The 19,393-nt window shown below is 42.7% G+C and overlaps 3 protein-coding genes across 5 annotated transcripts in view; 1 reads left to right on the top strand and 2 right to left on the bottom strand.

The window, feature by feature from the left end:
* The window catches only part of ACIN1 (apoptotic chromatin condensation inducer 1), a 40,597-nt gene extending 34,221 nt beyond the window's left edge, over positions 1–6,376 (bottom strand). For 2 of the 3 annotated variants that reach the window (XM_044665252.1, XM_044665253.1), the window contains exons 1-3: positions 6,198–6,376; positions 4,620–4,685; positions 2,206–2,317 (exon numbers count right to left, since the gene is read on the bottom strand). In XM_044665252.1, the coding sequence (XP_044521187.1) occupies positions 2,206–2,317; positions 4,620–4,685; positions 6,198–6,335 (316 nt within the window). In that variant the 5' untranslated portion in view covers positions 6,336–6,376. The remainder of the gene's footprint in view (positions 1–2,205; positions 2,318–4,619; positions 4,686–6,197) is intronic. The other variant, XM_044665255.1, reaches the window with a different exon arrangement.
* A 254-nt stretch (positions 6,377–6,630) lies between these two features.
* On the top strand, positions 6,631–8,937 carry C2H14orf119 (chromosome 2 C14orf119 homolog). Its single transcript, XM_044665256.1, has 2 exons — positions 6,631–6,863; positions 8,523–8,937. The coding sequence occupies exon 2, from the start codon at positions 8,524–8,526 to the stop codon at positions 8,935–8,937; it is 414 nt and encodes a 137-aa protein (XP_044521191.1). The 5' UTR covers positions 6,631–6,863; position 8,523.
* Positions 8,938–10,301: 1,364 nt separating this feature from the next.
* On the bottom strand, positions 10,302–16,082 carry LMLN2 (leishmanolysin like peptidase 2). Its single transcript, XM_044660062.1, has 13 exons — positions 15,719–16,082; positions 15,501–15,594; positions 15,340–15,391; positions 13,828–13,971; positions 13,540–13,665; positions 13,277–13,361; positions 12,884–13,029; positions 12,627–12,798; positions 12,370–12,439; positions 12,191–12,287; positions 11,825–12,073; positions 11,452–11,681; positions 10,302–11,281 (listed from the first exon to the last, which is right to left on the bottom strand). Exons 1-13 carry the CDS (start codon positions 16,080–16,082, stop codon positions 11,098–11,100), a joined length of 2,013 nt encoding a protein of 670 aa, XP_044515997.1. The 3' UTR covers positions 10,302–11,097.
* Positions 16,083–19,393: the final 3,311 nt, after the last annotated feature.

Below are 19,393 nucleotides of genomic sequence, written 5' to 3'. Positions count from 1 at the left end.
AATCTAACACATTAAATTATTTGCTCCGAGACCCCTAGTTTAACCCAGGCAGATCTAATTAGTCCTAGGTCGGAGGAGGCTCAGCCTTGAGCCCAAGGCTGAAAGGCCCCAGAGATGAATGAAACAAAGCTTCAGTCACAGAGACTCTTTTGAAAGAACAGTTCCTTTAGAAGTCCAGGAAGATTTAGTCTTTACACTCACCACATGTAATTCCAAGGGAGAGATTAACAGTAGTCTCACTTAGTCCAAGGTCTCAACTATTGGTCGGAGCTCCTCTAGGTCCTAGTCACCCACCACAAGAAGAATTAAGCAGCTAAGAGTCCAAAGCCAAGAGAGAGCCCCGGAAGTACTTTCAATTTATCTGGGCCATTTCTTTTGTCACTTCCTGTGCCTTCCTCTTAGTTTACGTGTCCAATCACAACAAACACTTTTCTTAGGACTGCCTGGGGGCAGTCAATCAATTCTGATTCATCACCCATTCTTGCACTGTGAGAGTTAAGTGGAGTTGTTTACACTTTTGGTGATTAGATTTGAGAATGGACAAGGTAGATTTAATCTCATTATCAAAACAGCTGGAATGGCCCAGGTTATATTAATTCTTCACTGATGGCATCTAATTTGGTACAATGAGATGTGTGAAGATGGAATTAATCCTACCCTGCCCATTTCTAGATTTAATCAATAAAAGTGTAAATACCACCACTTAATTCTCAAGTGGGGAGGTCTGTGACCCACCTGTGCAAGAGTGGGTGACAATCAGAATCGACTGACTGCCCCCTGGGCAGTCCTAAGCAAAGCCTTTGTTGTGATTGGTACATGCAAAATAGAAGGAATGCACAGGAAGTGACAAAAAAGAAGCACCTTTAAAAGGGAGTTACAACTTCCTGTAAGACACTTCTTTGCCTTGAACTGGACCTGGAAGAGCTCTGGCTCCATGGACTGCTTTATATTTCTCCTTAGTACTACCATGTGGTGAGTGAAAAAAGGCTGACTCCTTTAGTTTCCCTGGAGGTACTAGCCTCTGGAAGGGCCCTTGATTGGGAGGAGGCTTCGTGGCTAAAACTCTTGTTAATTGACTTTTAGGCTCTCCAGCTGGGACCTCTGGAGCCCTGCTGGAGTAAAGCCAAAACTTGAACACATAATCTAGTTCATTAAGCTAGATCTCTTACTCTGCCCTCTTCTCATTTCTCTACTTTCATTCTCTCCCTATATTTTATAAATACATTGCTAAAAAAAATCATTTAGGAATTGAATTAATTCATTGGCAACCACTCCTTTTTAATATTCAGTCCAACCATAATAACTTTCCCTTTTACAGATGCATAATGAATTCTGACAATGACAAAGATGATAAAGTCTCAAAAAATTACTATAAGATGCCTATTGGGAAGGAAGGATGGATGTGAAGTGACAGGGAAGGGTAAATTCTAGTAGTATTGCTATGATTGCTGGCCAAATTCAGAATAGAGGTAGCTAAGAAGAGATGGTTTGTGGGAGAAAAAAAACTTTTAAGAAGTAAAACAAGGTAAAGATGAAAGCTGAATCAATTCCATGAAGCACATATCATCAGAAGTCAATGTCAAAGAATTTCTCTGCTACTGTCATACAATCTTACAGACAAAGAAGGGCTGATAGCCTCATCTTCATTAGCTTTGCATTGTAGTGAGGAAGGATACATACTATCAGCTGAGCCCTAGGTCTGGTGTCTCCTCTACAGACTATCCTGAAACACAGGAGGCAGCATGGAAACCATTCCCTCAGGATAGTTCATCTTGTCCTTTGACTAGGCTGAGGCTTCTGCTAAGCACAAAAAAGAGAGGGGGGGAGGGTAGGGAGGGGGCACTCAACATGTGAGTATGAATAGAAGGGCCGAAAGCAAAGGACACACAAAAACCTCATCTACCTAGCAGATATCTTCTATCCAGATCTATCTATCTAATGGAAGGAATATTTCTAATCAAAATAAGTCAACTAAAAAAAAAAAAGAGAGAAAACAACAAAAAATGTCAACTGAAGGTTGTTTTTTTTTTTTTTGCTGACAAAAGGTGAGTGATTAGCCTTATAGATTATCAGAGACAAAAAGTGGCAATTCCAACCTAAAACAGCCTTACTAGTGAGACACCATAGTCATAAAAACCTATTAATCTGTGACAAAGCTAAATCCTTTTAATTTAGAAAAGGCAGCGGATGACAATCTAAGATTACCTTCAAGTTCTGCGGCTTCTCGAGCTTCTCGTTCCAGTCGCTGCCTGAGCAGCTCCTGCTGTTTTTCCAGATATTGCTTTATGAAGCTATTCTGGCTCATCTCCTCACCAATCTGTAAAAGAGCAACAGAAAGAAGAATAATATTAGGGGACAATACAAGAGAAAGCAGAGGAAAAAGATTATGGAACAGATGTAGTTTCCTATAGATAGACGTAAGAAATATACATGATATTGCCAGGTTTTCTTCTAAACTATTCATTTGATAGGCCAAAGTAAGCAGCTGTGTGTCTTAGTTTTAACCATTCAGTTCCAACTAATATGACTTAATGTTTTATCCTACATAAATTAGCAAGAATTATGGTTTAATGCTTCTAGCTATATTGTATTTAGATTTTGAAAGCCCTCTTACAGCTTATGATAATTTAAATTCTTTATTCAATGTATCAAAGAGAAAATAGCAATCCCTCAGGAGGGATCATCTTGTCCTTTGACAGATAGAACTGAAGAGACAAATTTTTTACCCCTTCTCCACTAGGACACAGAAAAACCTAAAAGCCTCCATCACTCTGAAGTAGTAGTTAAAAACCTCTCTATTTGTATGATAACGTATAATTCATCTTTTTTGGGAGAGGTCATGAGAAGAGTACTAATAAGAAAAATAGTAATCTATAGCCCTTCACCATGCTTTCCCTCACACTTTTACTCTTCTATCACCTTCTTAGAACTTTTTTTTTTTTAGCAAATTTTATTAGAATAAAAAATAAAAGACTTAGGTAAAGAAACAAAACAAAAAAAGCAAAATATGTGCTTTATCTCTGTTGTCAAAATTTTTTTATGAGTTTACTATTTCACAAAGTGGATTTTAGGTTGAAACTTCAGATCAGATTTATAAAGAATTTAAGCCCTCATTTGTAAGAACAGCTCCTAGGTTGGAAACACTACAATACTGAGCGTGGGCCTGGGCCAATTTATTAGGCTTGTTAAGAGTACCTGGACGAAAGCTTTGTAAGCTGGCAGGATTAAGGAACTGTCTGGCTTAATGAAGAGATAACAAGGGAAAAGGTGGGGCTGCTATGGAGCTTGTTTTTCCCTAGTATCCTGGGACCTAATCTAACAGCAAAACTGTACGTGTTCGAAGTAATAGAGGGCTGACTAGGTTTGTCCTTTAATGTTTTGCCATAGAATCCAGAAACTATCAGGACTGAAAGGAAATGTTACAAATCACTTTATACTTCCCTCATTTTACAGGTTAAAAAACAAAACAAAACAGAGACGAAGATAGGTTTGGTGGCTTATCCAAAGTCTGAATTAGCCAATCAATCATTCATTATTAAGCCCCTATGTGCCAGGCACTTCGCTAAGAGCTGGGGACACAAAAAGAGGCAAAAGACAGTGCCTGGCCTCAAGAAACTTACAATCTAATGGGGGCAGACTGTATGCAAACAAATATATACAAAGCAAACTAAATACAGGATAAAAAGGAGATATTAAAAGAAGGAAGGGGGCAGTTAGGCAGCACAGTGGATAAGAGGGCCAGGTCTGGAGTTGGGAGGATTCTGGGTTCAAATCCAGCCTCGGATACTTCCTAGAAGCATGAACCTGGGCTTAACTTAACCCCAATTGCCTACCCCTTGCTGTTCTTCTGATAGAAGGTAAGGGTTAAAAATAATAATAATAATAATAAGGTGGGATGGCCCTGGAAGAGCTGGAGATGGTTTCTTGTAGGTGAGGTCTTAGTTGGGATTTAAAGGAATCAAGAGAAGTCAACAGTTGGAGCGGAGTGAGTGTTCCAGGCATAGGGGGCAGCCAGAAAGAATGAATGCCTGGAGATAGTGTCTTGTTCATGGAATACCCAGGAGACCAGTGTCACAGTTATACCTAAGCGGAAAAAGATTAAAATTTATTTCTTCAAATTCAAGTGATTTACAAGGCTCTAATGGGGGAGGGGAGAAAATGGGTGACATATATGAATACAGATACATTCCTTCACCATTTATAAAACTATATCTATGTAAGCTTTTCAACTTGCCTGTCAACTTGCTTTTCAACTGTACACCCAAACTATTCAAAGGAAGAGTCCATTTCAAATTTACATCCAGTGACATCAAGATAATTTTTTTTTTCTCTCATCGCAGCAAATAAATGATATAGCATTCTGAACCCATTCAAAGTGAGGCATTCCTCTCAATATGACTCATATCAAACACATACATGAATCTCAGAAAACTGCTCTTTTCCTCAGGATTTTATAAATGACTAAAACGTAATAGGAGTCCAGTAACTTCAGTAGAGGGATATTTCAGAATTATGTGAGCTGAAAAGGATTTTGGCAGGTAATAAAAATTTCAGGCACAGATGTATCCACATTCACACCAGCAGCCTACCAATTATTTAAAATTAACCTCTTCTCTTACCTGGGAGTTTGGCTGGAATGCAGTGTGGGGTGTTGAGTGTTTCTGTAAATTCTCCAGCATTAGAGCCTGGGACAAAGACAGAAGAAACTCAGACACAAAAAAGGTCAAACCCTCTCCCTCCATCCCTCTCACCAAGTACAAAAACTAACCATATACACTCAAATTATGATTCTTTTCCAAGGACTTCAAAGTCCTTTACTAACATTGTTCTCATTTGGTTTCAGAAGAACCCTAAGGGCAGCCATGCCTACTGCCCCCAATAAACAGATATAAAAACGAAAAATATATAAATTAAAGCCACTTGGCTCGTGTCAACAAAATCAAACTAGTGACAGATCCAGTATCGGGATCCTCAGTTATTCTGCCCTTCTGGCTCCTGCTACTCTCAAACCTGGTCATGTAATTACACTCAATTCAAAGGTTAAAAGCAACTTGTCCAACAGCCCCAAATGAATACTTAGTTGCTATATTTACATAGAACCAATCACTTTGACAAACAGCTGATAGAATATATGTCATAAGCGTTTTGAGATCAGGGCAATATCTAACTGGGCTTGTACAGTACTGAATTCAAGAGTAGGTGCTTTATGAATCTTTTCTGAGGAAAAAGATGTTACATGCCCAAATAGTTGACAAAAAAAAGAAGAAGAAACAGCCCAGATCACTCTGGTTTATTTCCAATGCATATTAGTTTGACTAAACCCACACAAAAAAACCTGTCCCCCAAAACTATTTGTTCACCAGAACCCAATCCCAAGGCCAAGGCCAAGGCTAAACACTGTCAACTCAAAACCATACTACCGTAAAATGTTAATCTTACTCTAATTCAAACACTGACATTTATCTTTATCATTTAAATTATTTATTGGTAATCCTTCTCTGATTACCAATTTTCAAAATAACTACTCGAATCAATCATATCCAAGGTCTTTTGAAACCACACTAACTGGCTCTGCTTCCTCCACTAGATGACAACTCTTTACCTCAACCGGGAACCCCATAAACAAATGGCACACATCCAGTCAAGCCCCTTCTCCGGTTTTCCCTTCACTTCATCTTCCGATAATAATTAACCCCTTCAGTATCAGCCTAAACAAGCCCCAGTTCCTATCTACCTTCTTAGTCTGACCCGGTCTTTCCCGACAACAACCCCAACCGCCACTTTGCCCAACTATTCCTCTAACTCTGAGTGAGTCCCCCCCCCCCCTCCGTAACCCCCGCCTTCCCACAAGTCAATAACACTAGTAGTGGTGGTGGGATTTAACTCCTGCCGCGCATGCGCCGAAACCACAGACACAAACAAGGAGGGGGTGGGGAGGAGGAAGCGCAAGACACTCTAGGGAGAGTAGCGCGCACCCTCCCGTTTCGAGCTCGCGCTGCTGCCGTTAAAGGCGGGAACCGGCACGGGATCCCTTCCAGCGCGAGCCCCACCAACCACCGCGCGCGCGGATCCAGAGGCTCGCGCTGGCGGCCTGAGCGAGCTCGCGCCGAGCCCGGATACTGCGCCTGCGCCGCGGCGGCGGCTCGTCTCTACCGGGTCCGCTCCTCTCCGACGCCCCTGCGACGCAGTCTCCTTACCCCTTTGAGCCGCTTGACCAGGGCACTCTTCTGTCCACTCTTGGCCAGGCCTCGCTGTTCTAGTGCGGCCTTCAGGTCGGTCACCCGCAGCGCCTGAAGCGGCTTCCCGTCCAGAGTCACCTCCTCCAGCTCCGCCATCTTGTGTGAGGTACTCGGCTCCCGTCTCGACGGCTTCGGGCATCTTCGGTAATTTCCGCCAACGCCCTTCGAACGTGCCGAACCGACCCCGCCCACCGCCACGGCCAACCCTTCCCCCCTCCCCATGCTCTGATCAGAATGCTCTGCTTTTTCGAGAGCACTCGGGTATTTCCGTCTCCACCTCAACACCAATCAGCAATTTCCATTCTCTCCATAGGCTCCGCCCCTCGGTCTTCCTTTTCCGAACTCGGACATCTCAGTACTACAGAGTTTAGACCTAGATTCCGTACGTAAACACTCTCCCCTGGCAGAACCAGATTCGGAGACGCTCGGCTTTCTCCGGCCCCGGGGCAGATAGGGTCCGGCGTTCCGGTGCCGAGGCACCCGGCGGGGTTCGGCCTTGTACAGGGTCCGGAAGTGCGTGGGCTTTCCTGTGGGGTTTGCTGGGAACATCGAGGTGACCGATGTAGCCTGAGCCCCCGGATTCCTGTGACTTCCTTCTAGGGTTCCCCAGGGTGAGAACAGGAGGTAAGCTAGACCCTTGGGCCAGCTTACCTTTTATCCGAGCACTGGACTTGACATACTTGTGCCCCCTGCCCCACAGCAGGCTAGGGCCCTCCTGGGGGCGCTGGGGCAACAGTTGCAACTTTCGGGCCCAGATATCCAAACTTGGTCCAAACTTGAGGAATCCAAATTTTCTCTCTTCCCCCTTACCCGGGCCTCTTCTGCCTTCCTCCAACAGCTAGTCTAAGGAGATGGTTGACTTCCTAATATTCAGTGCTCACCGATTGCATTATTACACGCATGCTAAAATGAGGAGGGATACGGGCGCCCCCACCTTGTCTTCACATCATAACCGGGATGTGGAACTAAATTCGAGTGATCTAGACAAGTGGGTTTTCTTGAACTCCCCTGGTAGCAATCCCATTCTTCAGTGTTAACTTTAGAAAGACACCTGTGGCAACACTGTAGCAGAGTCTTCCTTCTTTTTAAGAGTTAGGTTTGCATTCTTCCCTGCTACCTCTGTCCCTAGGGATTCGCCTATTCTGGAGGAAGGGCTAGGAACTCCAAAGGCAAAATAGTTAGATTGTAGCTGTTGCTGATAGTTTTTAGTCAATGCTTGCTTTCTTTCATTGATCACAGTTGCTACACATCTTTCACTTTTGTCAGGAAAAGAAACAATGCCAAGTAGGCACACTGTGTCTGTTGAATTCCTAGAAAAAAACGGAGCCTACCTGAAAGGATATGTAGGCTAGCAGTTTTCATATTTTTTTTTGTATTAAGGGACTTAGGTAAAATTGGGCAATAGTCTCACATCACCAACATAAAGTCAGTTACTCAAGTATTTGTCAGTCATATGTTAGCAAATGAGTTGGGAATTATACAGAGTAAAAATATAAGTATATTCATTAATGGGTGTTCAAATGCTTAACCTTTTAAGCCAACCATACTGTTTTCTCTGGAACTTTTGGCAAAGAGCACAAGATAGCTTTCTTGCTAGTCTCTTGCATGACTTTCGATTAGTCCCTTAAATCTGTTTTTTTTTTTCCAGTTGCAAAATGAAGCAAATGCTTTACAGTCAATTAATTAGATGGTAGGTCATGTATGAAGCACTTAGTCATCCAAGGGCTATTTGCAGTGCAAGGAAAACCTTTTTTACCATGAAAGTTAGTCATGACATTGAACATTATTCATTCTTTACTTAAAGTCCAAAGAACCCAAAGTCTTTGTGACCATATTTGTTAATACAAAAGGATTCTGCTGTTAAATATGTATTCATTTTAGAGGGAACAAGTTAGATCAACATTCTTGCTTTTGCCCAGCTTTGGACTTAGTAGGAAGGGAAAGAATGTGAGATTTTGGCTATTTTGACAGTCAATAAAAGGGCTATATCGCAAAGGGAGGTTTTAATTTGAAGAGATGAGGAGTAAGGTTAGCAGATTTAGGATGATTGTTTTTAGCAGACCTTTTTAATGTAGTAATAGTATTTGGGGGAAGGAGCAGTAGAAAGGAATCCTATTTGTCTTCCAAAATAGTTAAATATAGGATAAGAGAAAAAGCACTTGTCTTTATGTATTTGGAAAAGCCAAGTACTGTACCAAGAGCTATGTGTCAGTTGTTTAGTCTTAGTACTTAGGAGTATCTTTGTTCTATCCATTGTAAAACTGTCTTTTGTTTTACTCTCAGGATGTCACTGAAGTCCACTGCCTCTTGGATAACACCATCTTCTACTTTAGCCACTGCTCCAGATAATTATTCCTACCTCTCCATGTCTTACTTCACCTCGCAGGAGATGAAGTGTGTTCTGCACTGGTTTGCTAGCTGGTCAGATCCCCAGCGAGAGCGTTTCCTTCAGGACTTGGTAGCCAAGGCAGTGCCAGGCAAATTACAGTCCCTTTTAGAGGGACTGGAACAGCTTAGTGTGTCTGGAATGGATCGACCACCCCACATCTTTGACTGCCAGCTTCGGCTCTGGGATCAGTGGTTCCGAAGTTGGGCTGAAGAGGAGCGCAACGAATTTGTCAGACAACTGGAAGCCAGTGAGCCAGACTTTGTAGCAAAGTTCTATCAAGCAGTAGCTGCTACAGCTGGTAAGGACTGATGGGAGTCAGCATCGTAAAAGAAATATGGATCTAATGGAATTGGGTTGATAGCTTTGGTATAGGGGTTCTCAGATGAAAACCCTGGCTTGTTGTCTGGGTTATTGTCATTGAACTTCTATTCTGTAGATCACTTCAGGTTTTAAAAATAGCTAATTCAAATCACTGGCTATTATTCTGCTTCCTCCACATAGTACTAATATTCCTAAGACTCTGTCATCTCTACTTCCTTTGTAATCTGCCTCCAAAAAGAATCTGAACATCAGAAACCAAGTTCCTAGAGTTGGTCCACTGGAGGGGTTAAGGGGTAGGGAAGTAAGAGTAACATTCTGGATACCAGGTGGGCATCAGATCAAAGAGTTTAGCCAAATCTGAACCAGTGCTCTCCCTGAACCTTTTCTGGTTTGGTTTGTAAACTAAGTGTTAGGGTATCAATGGATCAGTCAAATGGAAGGATGGAGTGGAGATGATTACATGCCAAGCCTAATAGCCCTGGTTCTTATCAAAGGTTCACAGTATTTTTGGAGCCAGTAGCAAGAGTTCTTAACTCTACCAAGATTATGAAAACCTTCCTCTGGGATGGAAGGTTTATTTTTGTGATTCAGTTTTAAAAATATTAGGTGCTGGGAATACAAAGACAAAAAAAAATTACCCTTGCCCTCAAGGAGCATACCAGAATAAAAAAATGATCTTGTTTAGTGTGAATGACCTCTACTTTTTTCCCCCCCTCTGGGACCTAATACAGCTCTGGGGAAGAGGAGTAGCAAAGGGCTAGTAGAAATTTGGGATTGTAGTTATAATTCATCTTCAGCTTATTGGTGGTTCCTCCCACTTCTGTAAAGCATTTGTTCCTGATTTAGGGTATCATCTTTCTTTTTTTTTCCTTCAGCCAAATGAAAGTCTGAACTGATTCAATTTCAGGTTTTTTTCCTCTTCGTGTGTCTGTGGTAGAGGAAAGGCATTGTTATTTTAGATTGATCCAGAACCCATAGCAAAGTGCTCAAAAGTGAGTTCAAATCCATGTTTGGAAAGATATTAAGTGCTTGATGTGTGTGAGGCACTCTTCTGAGTATATGGAAATGTAAAGATACAAAGTTCAAAGTCCCAACCCTCAAGGAACTTAGATTCTTTGGAAGAGTGGGAAGGGTGTAACATACAAAATCAGTAAGTGGCCAAGTACTAACAAGGACAATCAAAGCTGCTTGTAAGAGGTACCATTGAGTTGAATCTTCAAGGGACCAAGAGGCAATAGGGAAAAGTGAAGGAGAAATTGTAGGCCTAGAAATAGAAATACAAGATTCAAATACATATATAGGTCTGGAAAGTGAGGTTGGAGTCACATTATATAGGGCTTTAAATGCTAGACAAAATGTCATAATCTGTCTAGCTATTGAAATTTCTTCCTAAGCAGAGGAATGACATGATCATACCTAATAACTCTTTGACCTCTCAGTTCATTATCATAATAATGGCACTTTACACTTCCCTCATTCCCTCAGATAGTCTTCTTACTGATCTTTGGAGGCTTGATGAAGAAGCTGATGGTGCCACTCGAAGGGAAGCTTGATATTTCCAGTAGGTCACAATTCCCCCTGTACCCATCAGAATAAGAAGCACAAGACTGAGGCCTATGAGCAGGATTATACCTGGACTTAAGGTTGTGAACCCAGGTGTAGCCAGCCACCTAAATATAAAGAAGGAACATTTAGTGATTAGTATCTTTATAAGAATTTTCATTTTATCCCTTGAAATTCCTATGGACACCTCACCCCCAACCTGTCATCATCTTCAAGTGGAAGAGTTCTAAAATGAGATAAATGACAATTAGAAGGTTGCAGAAGACTTCATGCCCCTACTCTAAATCCTTTGGTCTTATGTAGCAACACCTAAATATCATTTCATGAAACTTAAGTATCAGGAAAGAGATCTGTCCTAGCTTGTGTTGGTGGTGGATTTTGAGGTAAGGCAGGAGTACAAATCCTAAAAGGAGAGGCTGATCCCTTGGGCTTGGAAATGGATAAGCTCTACAATTTCATGTGATCATTGTTGGTTAGGAACCATGTCTTCAGATAAAATGTAATATGTTGGTAGCATAGGGTCACATGAGTGTTAAATGCTACTCTTGTCTTTGAGCCAAAAGAGGAGTATATTGGAATGGCATCTTACCTGCTGTAGTCTGTAGTAAAAGTGGCTCCACCATAGTCAATATTTAATGGTGTATCATTGAGGGATTGGCTCAAGGATCTATACAGAACTTCACTTGGAGGTCCTTGACAGCCAGGAAACGTCCACATATGCACAGTAAACACCAGGTTGGAGTTTATTGATGGTCTGTGGAAATGGCACCTGAATGGACATTTAGAAGAAAAGTTACTTGAAGGGTATATTTTATATTTAGACTATTTAGAAAAATGGATGTCAACAGACAATATAATCCCTTTGGAGAAGAGATGTAAAGGTTAGATCCTGGGCCCTCTTTAATCTGGACTTAGACATAGTACACCTAAAGTATTTACATGTGTACCCCTGCCCTGATCACCAGAGCTTGCAATATAGATTGGGTCAATTCTTGCTGCTGCATCTTGCTCAGATAATAGCCTGGGGGGCCAGCTAGTCCCAGGTCCAACTGGATCAGCAAGCTTGGGGATGAAGGGCTTGTAGTTGAGGAAGGAAGAGCCATGAGATCCTTATTTGCTTGGCAGAACGGGCCCCAAGGACAGAAGAGGAGGCCATAATATCCTGGGACCTGTATATGAGGAAGAGTAAAGATACAGCTAGAGGTCTCAATTGCTTGTTTCCATCTTTTATTTTAGAGGAGGAAGGCCAATCTAGACAGAAACAGATTATCACCTTGTAGCTAGCTCCCAATTCCTACCTTGCTATACCCACCTGAATAGGTTTCCCTGGGAGGCATGGGACCCATGGTGATCCTGCTGCTCGAACATAAAATGTACTGCCTTCTGTGCATCGATGTAAGTAGCATCGACCAGTGAGCTCCACCTGCTTGAAGGTGCCTCTTCTGAGCACTAGGACTGAAGTGAGGTTGGCAATGAAGCAGCGACTTTTGGGATGATAGATCTCCCCATGTGGGTTTCCTTCATTAGGCTGTGGTGCATTTCCCTTCTTCCAGCATTCACTCTGAAGAGGACCAAGAGATGAGTCTGTGCTTCAGTCCTGTGTGTGCCTCAATCATGCCCTGCTCAAGGAAAGCTACCCTTAACCTTTACCCCCAGCCCCAGCCCCCAGGTTACTCACACGATTTGCTAATGGCTTGTACATGCGGCAACCTTCCAGCAGGGGATCCGATGAGCAGTGGCCCTTGTCAAAGTGCAGGTAGTGACAGCCCAGCCCACTGGTGAAGAGCACAAGCAGTGAAACTAAGGTCAGAGACAACTCTCTGGTTATCCATCACTGTCCAAATATATTGCACACACCTGCCAACGCAGAAGAAATCTGAGGAGCCAGATCTACAGGATGTCACCAATCCAAAGTTTAAACCAGATCCTGCTTAGAACGTTGAAAAAGGAAGTTGGAAGAAGGCCATAACATTTCCTACCTCCCCTTACTACTATTAAATTTGTGATTAAAATATTTGTGTCACGTGTCTGAGTTGTGAGACAAGTACAAGGTATACCTGAAATGCATCCCTCTTCTTGGCTACCTGTAGAAAATCTCACCCCTTGTTCCTTACCCTGACCCCATAGCAGTTCCTGTGCGGCACTGTGATTGACTTGGTACCAACCAGAGTCGGCAAAGGCAGCAAGAGTGATAGGGTCAATCTTGGTGCGATGGGCACTATCAAAGGTGGCAGTCATCACAGAGCCCTGGAGTAAACGGGCTTCCCAGTGAGAAGAGGATGGGCCCTGCAAATCAGAATGTGCAAGAAGGTGTTCAGGATCTTGCAGCTTGCTTTTTCTCCTGAAGCTTTCTTGCCCTAACTGTTCTTACCTCTTCCTCCAGGGGCACTCCCTGCAAGGCTTCTGAGACTCCTAAATGCCTGGCTAGGCTGTGGCTTACAGTAGGAGTGGTGAGAATTAACTGTCCCCATTCATCCCTTCTGGTCACCTGCTGTCTCGGAGAGCATATTTCTTCAGCTGATGGGTGATGTAGGAGTGAAGGAGGAGATAGGAGAAGAAAGAGCAGATTAGGGAGGAAAGCAACATAAGAGACAGTGAAGTTTGTTGTTTCTAGGAACCTTGATATATGTAGGGTTGTATATGTATATATATGTATGTATATATGTATCCCACTGCTTGGGATATATATATGTATATGTATACATATATATATGATATATACTGCTTGGGATTGCAGAATTCCTCCTCCTTTCTCTTTACTCACTGCTGGTGCCTATAGTACAATCCCTCCATTTCTTGAAGAGTTTTCCAGAGAAGCCCAGGGAATGGAACAATTCATGTATTGTGGCCTGAAAAAGGAAAGATCAGACCCAGGGGTGAAGAACTGGACAGGAAAGTCAGATCCCCTCTTTCCCACCTTTCAATGGCTACGTCTTCCTTATTTACCCCACAGAGAAAAAAAATACCCCTCCCTCCCAAATAAGTGACCCTCTTCCTGTTCTGCCCTTCCTGTCCCAATCTAGTTACCATGACAATGTCATTGTGATTGTATCGGAGGCTAGTGAGTTGTGGTGCACAGAAGATGATGGTGCCTGCAAGGGGCCGATCTGAAACATCCAGCTGGCAGCAGGCAGAATAGGCAATGATGGAGGGCTGTAGACAGACGCCATAAAGGCAGTGGTAGAAAGTAGAGAAATGTTAGAAGGTGGGGATGCAGAATCAAGGAAATATGCTCTTAGGAGATTCAGATAAGTAAGGAGTTAGAGAAAAAAGGAGGCCAAATAGGGAGACAAGGTAATTTGATTTACCCCTCACCTCATGGTGGCATTTCAGAGTGTGGGTAACTTGTACATACAAAAGGAAATCAGTGTCTGGAATTCCAAGTCCATCTGGTTGGATCAATTCTGGGGAGCCCTGTTCTGGCCATAAGGAGTAACCACGGAGATGAGTATCAGGGATCTGGAGAGAATAGAAAATAGAACCAGACTCAATAACAGGTCCAAACTGAAAAGCATAAATTGGGGAGAGATCAATAGTTGGGGGGCAAGGAATTAAGTTCAGAGGCTGGAAGAAAACCATTGTAGGGGAAAGAACATTGGATTTGGACCTATGTTTGAGTTCTTGCTCTGCTCCTTTGATCAATAAACATTTATTAAGTACCTACTATGTGCCAGACATTGTACTAAGAGGGATATAAAAAGGAACAAAAGACCATGTGTGCCCTCAATCTAGCTGGGGAGATAACATGTAAACAAATGTATACAGGATAAATAGGAAATAAGACAAAAGGCATTCATATTAAGAAGAGTTGGGGAAGGCTTCCTGTAGAAGGTGAGATTTTAGTTGGGGTTTAAAGGAAACCTTGGAGGTTAGTAATCATGACAGAGGGAGAGCATTCCAGACATAGGGACAGCCAGAGAAAATACCAGGAGCTGGGAGATAGTGTGACTTGTTCACAGAGAAGCTAGGAGGCCAGTATCACTGGATTGAAGTATGTGTCAGGGAGGAAAAAGACTGGAGAGGTAGGAAGGGGCTAGGTTATCAGGGGCTTGGGCTTTGGATGCCAACTAGATCATTTTGTATTTGATTCTAGAAGCAATAGGAAACCACTGGAGTTAATTGAATAGGGAAAATGAACAAGCCTGTGTTTTAGGAATATCACCATAGTGGCTGAGCAGAGAAGAGATTGGAGTCAGGAAAGATTTGAGGCAGGCATACTCAACAGCAGGCTATTTCAGTAATCCAGGCATGAGATAATGAGGGCCTGTGTCCGGGTTGTAGTAGTAGAGTCAGAGCAGAGAAGAGGGAATATTTGAGATGTTGCCAAGATAAAGTCAGACAGGCTTTAGCAACAGATTGGATGTGGAGAATGAGAGATAGTGAGGAGTCCAGGATGACTCTTAGATTACCAGCCTTAGGGACTAGGAGGGTGGTGTTGCCTTTTACAGTAATAGGGAGGGTAGTAGGTGGAGGAAGGTTTAGGGAGGACTAATATCTATGAGACTACTAGGTCTGAGTTTTCCCATCTGTAAAATGAAGGAGTTATGTGTGATTTTTTTTTTAAATCCTTGTACTTCGGTGTATTGTCTCATAGGTGGAAGATTGGTAAGGGTGGGCAATGGGGGTCAAGTGACTTGCCCAGGGTCACACAGCTGGGAAGTGGCTGAGGCCGGGTTTGAACCTAGGACCTCCTGTCTCTAGGCCTGACTCTCACTCCACTGAGCTACCCAGCTGCCCCTATGTGTGATCTTGAAGACTTCAACTAGCTCTAAAAATGTGAGACTATGGTAGAGGATATTCAGTAGTTGTTTGGTACAAGTCACTCACCTCTACCCCAAGACAATTCTCTCCCATATAGCCAGGGTTCAGAAGGCTGCATCTGTCAAGAGAACCCCTGTGAGTAAGCTAGAGACCCATGGGCTCTTCTGGAGAATGATCATTCCCCCACCCCACCCCCAGCCCCAAACCCCTTGAAAGCATGCACTCACCTGTAGTGGTGTGAGGAGTCTGGATCCCTCCAGATAACTTGACAGTACTGTTCTGGGTCACGGCTTAGAAGAAGGGGTCCTCGCACTGGTAGAACTTGGGGAAATAGAAGTCAGTTAACCTTTTCTACAATGGCTTGGGGTTCTTTGCCCTTCTGAGCCTCTCTCTTCCTCAAAGTCCTCATTGCAAGTCATCATAGCATCCTTTTCTATCCCCTTACCTGCAAGCACCCTCTGGATTTGATGAATGGCATCTCTCAGAACTGCATCTATCTGAGGCTCCCAGGACACCCAGTCTCCCTCAGAGAACAAAGTCTCACTTTTTAACCTGGATCTCTTAGGGTACCAGACCCGGATACGAATGGGGCTTGGAGCACTGGAATGGGAAAGGGAACCAGATCTTTGCTTGAGGGACAATGGGGAAACAGATGGCTGAAGAAGACGCACAGACTTCTGTATTTCTTCATGTAGACAGCGACCATTAATCTCCTTCAGAAACAGCAGCAGGAGTACAAGTAACAAGGAGTTCCTGCCCTGGGAGGATTGCCTTCCCCTGTAACCCATCTCACAGTCTGCCTTAGACATTGGTCTTCCACCCACCTTCCTAGCTCAGCTCACAAATTCTTTTTCATTCTCTTCTCTCTCCTTACTTTTATCCCCCGCCCCCACCCCCACCCCCAACCACCATCAAGGAGTGGACAAACAGATTTCTTTAGGTTGGGAAGCTGTGGGAAGAAGGAAGCCCTCTCCTCAGGGAACTGGGAATCAAAAACTTGGGGGTGGGGAGGTAATTTTTCCTGAGGACTCAGCTGGCTTTGATGAAAGAAGTCATGCTGATTACAGCTCAGAACCCCCTGGGTGGCCACTGCCGGAACCAAAAGTTGACTAAACCAGTGGTGTCAAATTCAAATAGAACCTGAGGCCACTAATCTATACATTAAGCATCCTTTACAGATTGTGCAAAAAAAAAAAAAAAAAAAAAAAAAAGTGACTTGGTTTTAAAATGCAATGTAACCTATATTTCATTGCATTTTTATTTATGTTGTTAAATATCTCCAAATTACATTTTAATCTGGTTCAGGCAGCACTCTGGAGTATTATGAAGGTGTTTTTTGACCTCCTTTTTGACCTTCACAATGGTTGAGTGAAACCATCCTATCTTTTCACATCCAGAGAAGAGGAAAAGAGGTCTTGGGAGGAGTAGAGAAATAGAGAAGCAACACAACTGGACTCTACAATTCCCTTGTTCTAACTGGGTCTCCAAATCAGCATAGGTTATTTGCCTTCCCTACCTCACCCTCTTCCTTTTCTTTTTGGAGAGCCAAAGAAAGCCATATCCTAGAATCTCAGAGTTGGAAGGGACCTCAATTGCCATCTAGTTCAAACTACATCTGAATAAAGAATGCCTTCTTCAGTATAACACATGAGGTTATCCAGCTTTTGCTTAAAGACCTCCAGTATGCAGAAAACTACTAAATTCTGTGGCGTCCCATTCCCCTTTGGGATAATTCTTTTTTTTTTTTTTTAGAAAAAATTTTTCCATGGTTACATGATTCATGTTCTTACTCTCCCTTCCACTCCCACCCCGCCTGTAGCCAAATCATATTTCCACTGGTTTCTTCATGTGTCATTGATCAAGACCTATTTCCACATTATTGATAATTGCACTAGGGTGGTCTACATCCTTTGGGATAATTCTAATTATTAGGGGACTTCAAATAGAGCTGGGCTTGGAATCAGGAAGACTCATCTTCATGAGTTAAAATTCAACCTCAGGCACTAGCTATGTGACCCTGGGCAAGTTATTTAACCCCATTTGCTTCAGTTTTCTCATCTGTAAAATGAGCTAAAGGAGAAAATGGCAAATCACTCCATGGGATCATGGAGTCAGATCCAGCTGAACAACAATTGTTTGGATTATATGTATATATATATATCTCAAGCCTAAAATATCTTCTGCAATTCCTACCCCATGCTTCTCATTCTGTCTTCTGTGACCAAGTAGAACAAGACTATCTCCTTCTGTGTAACAGCCCTTCAGATACTTGTAACCAGCTAGCTATTATATCCTAAATTCTTTACCTCAGGCCAAACATTCCTAGTTTTTTTAGATTCTCCACATGGAGTGAAAGCCCTTCACCCTCCTGGTTTGCTTGCTGAAGACTTTTCAGCTTAATGATATCCTTTTCAAATTGTGGTGTCCAGAACTAAACCTGCTTTTTCAGATGCAGCCTGACCAGGGCAGAGGACAGGGTGGCACCCTGCCTTCCCTAAAACTGTATACCCTGTCTCTCTCTTTTTAAAAAATCTTTTCTCCTATCTTAGAATCGATACTTAGTATCACTTCTAAGGTAGAAGTGGGATAAGAGCTAGGCAATTGGGGTTATTTGCCCAGTCACACAGCTAGGAAATGTCTGAAGTTACATTTGAACCTAAGTTCTCCCATCTCCAAGGCCTGGTGCTCTCTTTATTGTGTTACCTAGTTGCTCCCACCCTGCCTCCCTTAATGGATCCTAATTTTGAATTGCTTTCTTAGGTGCCACATCACATTGATCTTATAGTCAAGACTTCCATTCAATGAACATCTGCTATAACTTCTAGCCCCACTTCTGACATATACATGTTCTGCAATTTGTAATCTTTGAGAACTAGGGCGAGATTACTTACCTCTTCAATTCTATCCCCATTCCTCCACATTCACCCCACTTCTCTAAAATTACAAATTGTAGAACAGTTGCTCACCTGTATTGTTAGAAGGAATCTTCTCACATAGAGGTCCCAGTACAAACAATGTGTGTGTGTGTGTGTGTGTGTGTACACTACTGTCAGGAGTTTATTAGTGAGAGTATTAGAAACTAGTATTGTAAGAGGGAAATTTTAGATATTTTATAGATATGTATTTAAAGTGTGACTGCCAGGAATCAACAATTCAGATTGATTCCATAATTAAAATAGACCCAAGTCAGGATCGGGTTTAATGTAGTTTATTTACAATTAGGAAGGTAAAAGGAAGGGAAATAGAGGGAGGGACTAGTCCAGGCCTGGAAAGGCCTGGACAGAGAGAGAGGGTTAAAAGGCTAATTAAACTAGGCTACAAGCCACAAGACCTTAGAAATGAGAGAGGCTATAAGCCTACGTAAGGCAGAGTCTGGAAACGCCAAGGTAGGCCAAGGAAGTCAGCCTAACTTACCCACGTGACAATTCAGAGTAGAAGCAGTCTGAGGTCTCAGTGGAGCACCTCCAGCACCAAGTTCAAAGCCGGAACTCCCTCACCAGGAAGAGATAGTGTCTCTCGTCACTTCCTGTGGGCCCACCTCTAATTCAAGTGGACAAATGGCAGCCTCAACACTGATTTGGACTGCCCAAAGGGCAGTCCCTTGTTCTTGATTTGATACTTATTGTCACTTGTGGGTAACTCATCTCCCCTCCCCACTGAGGGAGGTGGGGATGATATAATCCAGATGCCTAGGTTAAGTAGTTTTGACTGTGAATGGGCTAGAGCTAATTCTATTTACACAGTATTAGAAGAAAATATATATATATATATATATATATATATATATACACACACACACACACTTCCTCCCTCCACCTCACACACACAGCACCATACTAGGCACACAAAGAGAAGCCATGCACTAATGGTATCTACATTCTACTCGAGGGTATATCATATAAATGAATGCAAAGTTTATACAAAAAATATCTCTGGGATTCAAACTTTACAGCCTTCCTTAACTCCTGGAGGAGGAGGAGGAAGGAGTGTGTTTTCACATAGCTGAGACATGGGTAGAAAGATCATATCAGGATTCAGGACAAGTAAATTGGTCAAGTGTTTCATATTTTCTTCACACCTCTCTCCATGATATCCTTCTGACTAGTCTGCAAGAACCTCT

This window comes from Gracilinanus agilis, chromosome 2 (assembly GCF_016433145.1).
Source record: "Gracilinanus agilis isolate LMUSP501 chromosome 2, AgileGrace, whole genome shotgun sequence".
In the NCBI taxonomy this organism is placed as follows: domain Eukaryota; kingdom Metazoa; phylum Chordata; class Mammalia; order Didelphimorphia; family Didelphidae; genus Gracilinanus; species Gracilinanus agilis.
Note: the sequence above shows the minus strand (reverse complement) of the source record. Positions and strands in the feature narration are given on the sequence as shown.